The sequence below is a fragment of the Elephantulus edwardii genome, unplaced genomic scaffold, assembly GCF_000299155.1.
Source record: "Elephantulus edwardii isolate Elephantulus edwardi_28Jun2011 unplaced genomic scaffold, EleEdw1.0 scaffold00072, whole genome shotgun sequence".
NCBI lineage: Eukaryota > Metazoa > Chordata > Mammalia > Macroscelidea > Macroscelididae > Elephantulus > Elephantulus edwardii.
Window position 1 is genome coordinate 5457558 of NW_006399822.1, and position 8014 is coordinate 5465571.

General features: G+C 57.2%; 1 protein-coding gene across 1 annotated transcript in view; it reads right to left on the bottom strand.

Annotated features, from left to right (window-relative positions):
* CMIP (c-Maf inducing protein) overlaps nucleotides 1-8014 on the bottom strand; it is a 205301-nt gene that overhangs the window by 8430 nt on the left and 188857 nt on the right. The window contains exons 14-18 of the mRNA XM_006888807.1: nucleotides 4807-4914; nucleotides 2683-2799; nucleotides 2151-2291; nucleotides 1289-1336; nucleotides 71-217 (exon numbers count right to left, since the gene is read on the bottom strand). Coding sequence (XP_006888869.1) covers nucleotides 71-217; nucleotides 1289-1336; nucleotides 2151-2291; nucleotides 2683-2799; nucleotides 4807-4914 — 561 coding nt within the window. The remainder of the gene's footprint in view (nucleotides 1-70; nucleotides 218-1288; nucleotides 1337-2150; nucleotides 2292-2682; nucleotides 2800-4806; nucleotides 4915-8014) is intronic.

Below are 8014 nucleotides of genomic sequence, written 5' to 3' on the forward strand. Positions count from 1 at the left end.
GGGGGTATCCCAGGGCGAAGGTGGACAGAGCGAAGGTGCGGGCGGGCCGGCGGGCAGGTGCAGCGCATACCTGCGTGGACCACAGGTTGAGCTGCTTGAGTGAAGGCAGTTTGATGAGGTGCTCAGCACAGGCACTGGTTACGTTGGTGAAGGCCAAACTGAGGTTCTCCAGGTTTCCGAAAGAGCCAGAGCTCAGCAAACGCGCCAAGTCAGCGTCCTGCACACAGGGCGGCGGGCGGGTCTCAGGTGTGAACAACTCCACCCCTTTCCCTGACCCCGCTGACCACACCACAGGGGGTTGCTGGTGGAGCAGCGGGTCTGGGGGCGAGGGCTCCCCGAGGTCCCGTGGGGAGACGGCACAGGGAACCACTGCGTCCACGCCCCAGGCCGAGCGCCTCCCCAGGAGTGCGCATGCGCGCGGAGTGGGTGCGCACGCGCGGGGTGGGTGCGCACGCGCAGCGCGTGATCGTGCGTGTGCTTGCACGTGTCTCACGGGTGGGGGGGTCGCACGTTTGCACGGGTCTCATGGGGACCTGGGGGCGCACGTGTGTGCTTGCACGTGTCTCACGGTGGAGGCGCGTTTGCACGGGTCTCATGGGGACCTCGCGGGGTGCGCGTGTGTGCTTGCACGTGTCTCGTGCATTTGCACGTGTCTCACGGGGACCTCGCGGGGCGCCTCGGGGGCAGCTGCTTGTCCCGTTTCCCACCCTCGGGGGCTGGAGCTCGGGGTGTAAGGCCCACAGGCAGCAGCCCCTGTCCATTCCACCCTCACTGCCTGCGGCCATGTGCTACTGGACCCGGGGAAGGAAGACTCATTTCCCAGCCTCCCTTGCAGCAAAGTGCGGCCACGTGCCCAGTGTCTGGGCAACAGGAAGTGGAACTTCAGGGCTCTTCCAGGAGCCTGTGTCGGAGGAATAGGTCCTTCTTTGCCCCTTCCTCCTTCCAGGCTGGAATGGTGCAGCCTTACTGGACTGTGGGGTGGGTCATGTGCCAAGTTCTGTGGGGGTTGGGCTAAGGGACATTAGAAATTAAGACCCCTAGAGACTCCAAGAGGGGGATGGCCAGATGCCTGGCATGTGCATAAGCACTGATGTAGGCTCCCTTTACTACTGTGACGTTACTCTCGACACTGGGTGCTCTTTGCTTTTCTTTGGTTCCCTCCTGAAGGAGCTGGCCTCTAGTAGCACACACCTGTCACTTCCTCTAGTGCGCTGACCCTCGCGGGGAGCATCCACACGCACCTTCTGTCTCCCATCCCCGATCCCCGAAAAGACCCAAACCGACTCACTGTGGACTTGGAGGGCAGTGTCAGCCTGGTGGGCCCGCCTTTCCTTTGCTGCAACAGAAACGACACTTGTTAGACCACTCTGCCTGAGATCCACCCTGCCCACCCATTAATGCCATCAAGACACCATCTGTTATCCTGCTGGAAGAGATGAGGGGTTTGGCAGATCTGATGAGGTCGACAAGAGGTAGTTGACTAGAGCGGTGCCCCAAGATGCACATGCAGGAGGCTGGGGAGGGGTCTTGTCAATCCAGCCCTTCTGGGGACCCCAGTGGGAGATGCTAGGGAGTACCAGGACAGCATAGCTTAGAGACACTCAAATACCCACTCCCATCAGTGACAAGGGCAGGATGAACTGCCTGCCCTGCTCCGGCTGGAGGTGGGCTCTGAGTTGGTGAGGTGAAGGGCCCTGGTGAGACTTGTCTCCTGTAGTATAAACATGTCATCAGGAGGAACCAGGAGGAACAGGACACCATGCCTGGTCGAGGATGGTGCAGGACCGGGCACTGTTTAGTTCTGTTGCTTGGGGGTGGGGTGGTGGTGGTGTTGTGTGTGGTGTGTGGGTGTTGTTTTTTTTAAGCCAGGTCCCCAGTACCTAACAACAAAGGGGCATGGGAGGAGGGCACAGAGGGTGGGTGCTGCACATGGCTCTGGCTCTGAGGAAGATGGGCCAGTCCTGGCCAGGCCCCACAAGCCATGCAACATGGGACAGTAACTCTCCTCCGTGTCCCTCCTGGATTGTCTGGGCAGTGTCTGGAGCCAGTTCTAACCTCTGTGAGCTGGGAGGATGCACTGTTCCCAGACTCGGTTCCCCAGCTGGCCACATGGGAGTCCGAGTTCAGCCACTGGCCGTGCAGACACTCACCAGCTCCTTCAGCTCACGCTGCCGGTCACACAGCTGCTCGTACATGCGTTTGCCCACGTCGGTGCTCTCCAGCGTTGAGATGATCTGCAGTTGGGTGTCGTTGTTGTCGATGATGTTGTATTCCAGCATCAGGCACAGGATCTGCCCCAGGACCGAAGATGAGTCAGGGGCCCAGCTGGAACTACTGGGCAGGGTGGCGAAGGACTCAGCACCCCAGTGGCCCCAAGCCCTGGAGAGGGGATCTATTGCGAGCCCAGCACCTCAGGGTCTTACACTGAAAGCCAGGGACCCTGCACTCCCCTCTGGCTGTGTGGCACTGGGCAGACCCCTGCCACAGCTTCTGATCTGCGAAATGGGGATACTGACGTATACAGATGCCCCAGCCGCTGAGACCTCAGCCCCCCTTCACTCATCACAGTAGAGACCCACGTGTGGTGAGCAGGACTGGACCCCATCTGGCTCCCTCTGGGGTGTGTGTGTGATGGAGTTCTGGTTGGGGGAGGGCACAGGTGTGGAGGGGGTAGGGTCTTACCTCCACCATTGTCTGGTTCCCCCGCAGTGCTAGGAGCATGCAGGGGCCCAGCTTGTTTTCCGCCAGGGAGAGCAGGAACTTTTTGGTCTTGTAACAGGAGCCCATGAGGATGTGCACCTGTGGGCGGGAAGGGGAAGGTGAAGGAAGGGGCCAGCAGAGGCCACTGAAGGACCCACCCCACCTGCTCAGAGCAGGCAGATCAGAACCCATCATGGGCAGGGAACCTCGCCCAAGCCCCTGGGGGCTCTGCTCAGAGTCCATGGGAGGAGGGTGTGCTAATGGGCCCTGTAAGTGGCCCCCAGAATCTTAGAACTAGTGGGCACTATTCTTCTTAGGTTAGCTGCTTTATAGGTGGACACTGCCGACCTGGAAATGGGGAGCCACAGGGCCGAGGGAAGGCCTTTCTGGCCTGTTAACTCTCTCCCCACTTGCTGTAACAGCAGGTGCCCTTCCGCAGCCAGAACTGGCAGCTTTGTCAAGGGGACCTCCTTGGCGCCATGCGTCTCCATGGAAACCACGCACTTCCATCCAAGGGGCTGCCTGATTGCCTCCCCCCTGCCTGCCTCCCTTCGACTTCACCACTAACAACTCTGGCATACAAATGAGGGCAGGCGGATGCCAGCTCCCCGAGATTGTGCTCACATCGGGCCCCACGCTGAGGGTGAGGGAGACCACCAGGCGTTGCCATGGTGAAGGCAATGACGTCAAAGAGCGGGAGCCACAGAGAAAAATGGTGCGGGCAGGAGACAGGCAACAGCCCGCCTCCAGGACGCACAGGGCACTTGGAAGGATGCGGGCGGTGGAGAAGGCAATGCGTAAAGCAAAGGGACCTAAAAATAAGCTCCTTTCAAGAACAGCACCCCGACTTGTCGTCACTGTGCCTTGGCTAGCAGACTCACTGTGCACAGCACCCCTGAATTGGCCATGGCCATTTCCCATGCTGCCGGATGGGGGTCCTGGCACGGCACCCACTGCACCACAGTCCCTATGGTAACGAGGAAGCCTAGTTCTGACGGCTGCTACTAGCCCAAGGTCACTGAACTATGTGGGGTCAGCTAGGCTGAGAAGCCAGGTGTGGCCAATGCCACAACTGATGCCCGCTGCCCCATGTGAGCCTGAGGAAACAAGTGATTTGGAGAGTGGGTGTGAGCAAGGAACAGCTGAGGTCACCGCCACTTGGGTAGACCTCTTGCTTAGGGGGAAGAGCTGGGCTCTGGACTGGGGTGTGGATCCCAAGCAAGTCACTGAGCCTCTCTGGGCTTCAGTTTCCACACAGGGTCCTTAAGGAGAAGGGCTGTCAGTAAAATTCAAAGTCCCACACAGGGCCAGGCGCGAGGAAAAGTGCTGGACATCAGTGTGGTGTGGTCCTGTGGGCCGGCCTCCTCCACCTGTCCTGTCAGGGGCATTGACCTGATGTGTCACCTTGAGGAGGGGACGAGCTGGTGTCCTGCACATTCCCAATGCCATCCAGCCAGATCTGGCTCCCAGAGACCCTTTGTCACACTACCAAGGCTGTGTATCTTACGGGGTACCTTTCTCTTGTGGAACACCTGGTGAACTTGAACAATCAACCATTTTGGTTAGTGTTCCAACAGGTTGCCCTGTGCCACCAGGGCTCTGCTGGTCCACATCAAGCACTTGGCATCTCCCAAAGAGCAGGACTGTCCCAGAGCGCGGAGCTGCCCCAGAGCGTTGCCGCAGCTGTAAACCTTTATGGGCGCTGAGTGCCTCCTCCTTCTCCCATGGAGTGTCTGGTGAGTTTGAACCTCTGACCTTGATGTTCACAGCTCAGTGCTCAATCCACTGCACAGCCCAGGATTCTTGTTGTGGTAACCCTACCTCATATTAACTGTGTGCTCTGGGCAGTTAAGAGGCTCTGGGACTGGGCTGTCCCTTCTATAAAATGGGCATGACAGTCGCTGTGAATCTGAGAGATGGCTTGTGTCAGGTCCTTGGCTCTGTGCCTGTTTGCATGTGACACAATGAGAGAGTTGTAGCCACTGACATTATCACCACTTCCATTTCAGGAGTGGTGCTACTTCAGCCTGGAAATTCCTGGTGAACTAGGGAGATGGTCCCAGTATCCATCAGCAGCCCCCGGCTTTAGGGCCCCAAGGCACCTACCATGCTGGCAAACAGCTCCCCGTCATCATCACAGGCCACGCCCCCAGGACTGTAGAGCTGGAACCAGCCGTCTTTGCCGGCCCGCACACTCAGCAGGCACGAGTGGACCTGCCGGAGAGAGACACGACTGCTGAGTACCATGCAGACTCGGTGCTGATGGAACCAATCCACAGCTGACCCTCCAGCGAGTTCTCAGAGGCAGTTATCCCACGGGAGAAGGCTGTCCATCTTTCTACTGCAGAGCGGCTGCTGGGTATGAATTGTGTACCTTTGCATCGGCTGTGTAATTCTATCTCCAAGCCACCAGAGCTTCTGGTGGTGACAGAGACACAAATTAATACATGCACATGGCAATGGCTCTGATAAGTCCTGCAGCTTAGAAATCAGAGAAGCCATTAAGGCCACACCCTGCCAGCTTTTGGTTTTTGAGAAATTGCCACGTAAATTCCATGGAAGATATTTTGGGGTTAAAGTGTGGTGTCCATAACTGGGGTGGGGGTTTTCCAGCCACTCACACTCGACCTCTGGACGGTGGGCCAGGCACAAGCTTGCGGAGTTGCTCCAAATGAGACGAGTCAGAGGCTGAACCAGAGGCTCAGCGCCACACACTTGTTTCTGCCTCCCCAGCTGTCTGTGCGGTGGGCGTGTGTGTACGTGTGTGTGCATGCGTGAGTGTGTTTCAGAGGAATTCCACATCCACCCCGGCCCCTGCTGTAATTGCAGAGTGCGAGAGACAAAGGCCTTTGTTTTCATCCTCCTCCCCATCCTCAGGAAGAACCGAGAGGCGCCTGCGGTCTCCTCCAGGGGTGAAGGTCTTGTACTAACTCAGACACTCAGCTGATCAAAACACCACCCGGGAGAACAGAGCAAATGGCCAGGTGGGCACTGCCGTTCCTCAGTGCAGGGGCGGCTCTGCTGACACCTGCTCTGAGGATAGAGTCAGGAGGAGGAAGTCGGCCAAGAAAGACAGTGGCAACCAGAAAGATACCCAGCTTTCACCTGGTGGACCAGTGGCAGAACACTCGCTCTCCGTGCAGGAGATCACGGTTCAATTCCCAACCAATGCACCATCTTGTCTGTCAGCAGAGGCTTACGCAATACAATGCTGAGTTGTTTAAGTGGAACTTCCAGACTAAGACGAGAAAGAAAGGCCTGGAGATCTCCTTTCAGAAATCAGCCAATGACTTTCACGCATTGGAAAAGTGGAGACGTGGGTGGGGCTGTGACACTCAGGAGGTTCAGCAAAGCTTCCTGGTGATGTATTTCTGAATAACCCCATGGGTCCTGATGGAGGACCGGGAAGTGCTTTGTTCTACTGTGCTGACCTTGACCTACGTCAGCTGATGGCTTCATTTACCAGGGAGGAAGGGAGGGGAAAGACAGGGTCATGGAAAGAGGCATACAGGAGAGGGGGGTGACAGGAGAGGCTGAGTATACCCCCCAGGCACTGTGGATGGAACCCTACCCCTGGCACCTTCTCCCCGCAGCTGGCTCTGAGAAACAGCTGGCACCACTTCTATTTTTGAACTTCAGCGTTTGTGTCTGAAACAAAAGCCCCTGCTTCCTGGGGAGTCCCTGCCATCATTGCAGAAACTGGCTCCTGCTGGAGGATTCTGGGGCCAGGATTTAGAATAAGGTTTTGGGGGAGTATCCTTCTAGAAGTAGGCTTTTTTAACGTGCCCTGCAGACACCACGTCAGAACACTTGGGATTGTGGTCACAATGCTGGAGCCTGGTCCCACCTGGACCCAGGACGCTGGGATGCTGAGAGAGTCAGCTTTGGAACAAGCTCCCGGCCTTTTCATTTGAAAACCACTCACTGCTTTAAAACGTCTGCATCATGGAGCCTGGAACACTGGGTTCTGGGCCACACACATCTGTGATGACTGGACATGAGGGGCATCCATGTGCTCCCCATTTCCTTGTCCACCCCTGACCCACTTTCATGCCCAATGCTGGCTTCTCTAGGTCTGGGTCAAGTTTAACAGCCTAGTCTCACTTAGTCCATCAGTTCACCATCACCTCCTCCAGGAAGCCTCTCTGCGCAGTACCATCAAGGACACCCCTCTGCCCATTTCTGACTCCCTGCTCTGTGTGGTGGAGATATGTTTGCCTCTCCTGGGGGCCCACATCTCATCCCCCTCCCCCAAATGCACAGATGCTCAGAGGTGGGCCCTGTGCTCTCCAATGACAAGCTAAGGGTCCAGTTCTTCGTGGACCTGGCATGGCCAGTGCATATAGGTCAGAAAACAGACTTCCTAGCTTAAATCCTGACTTTGCCAGAGGTCTAGTGTGTTTTCTTGGGGACGTAATAAAACTACAGTGCTCTCAAGTATAAAAGGAGCAGTGACAGAAGATGGGGACAAACAGAACAGACCTCCTAGGTTTCAAAAGATGATGTGCACACGTGCAGTAAATAAGCGATACCGTTAACTGTGCTCTATTTACTGTTGTGGAGTCTTGACTGAGGGACTATGATCCCCAGGCAACAGCAGAACTGCCCCGTAGGGTTTTCTGGACTGTCATTCGTAGGAACAGGCCGTCAGGCCTCTCTCCCATGGATTGGTGGGTGGACTCGAACTGCTTACCTTTGGGCTGCAGTTGAGAACTTAACCCCTGTACCACCAGGACCCACAGTGCAGTGCAAGATTCCTTCTAGCTCCTACAAGTCCGCTGGTTCACTCACCAGCTCTGGGCTGGAAATGGACCCTAGCCCTAGGGGCCCTTGCCCTGGAGTTCCTCACCTTGGGGCCCTCACCCGGGGGAAGTTCCCAGCTTTTTGGAGAGACAGAGCAACGCCTTGGGGAGGCCCAGTGTCCTTACGACAAGGAAGGAAGAACCACACTCAGTTCCAGGACAGAGGACTCCCTCATTGCAGGTCCACAGACTGACAGGACCAGGAGGATCAAATGCTGTCACTGAGCTGTGGGAGCCTAGGCCAGAACACCCTATCCGAGTCAAGGCCTCAGAAAGGCAGCTGCCAGCCAGTGGGAAACCAATCTGGTGAGCCAAGCTCACAGCAGCCTGCTGACGTCACGAGCAGGCCAGACACTAAGGGTGGCGTTTACACAGAAGGCAGGTGAGCGGGCCCCTGGCTGAGCCATGGGCGAGCAGGCCCCTGGGTGAGCTGTGGGTGGGCAGGCCCCTGGGCGAGCAGGCCCCTGGGTGAGCTGTGGGTAGGCAGGCCCCTGGGCGAGCAGGCCCCTGGG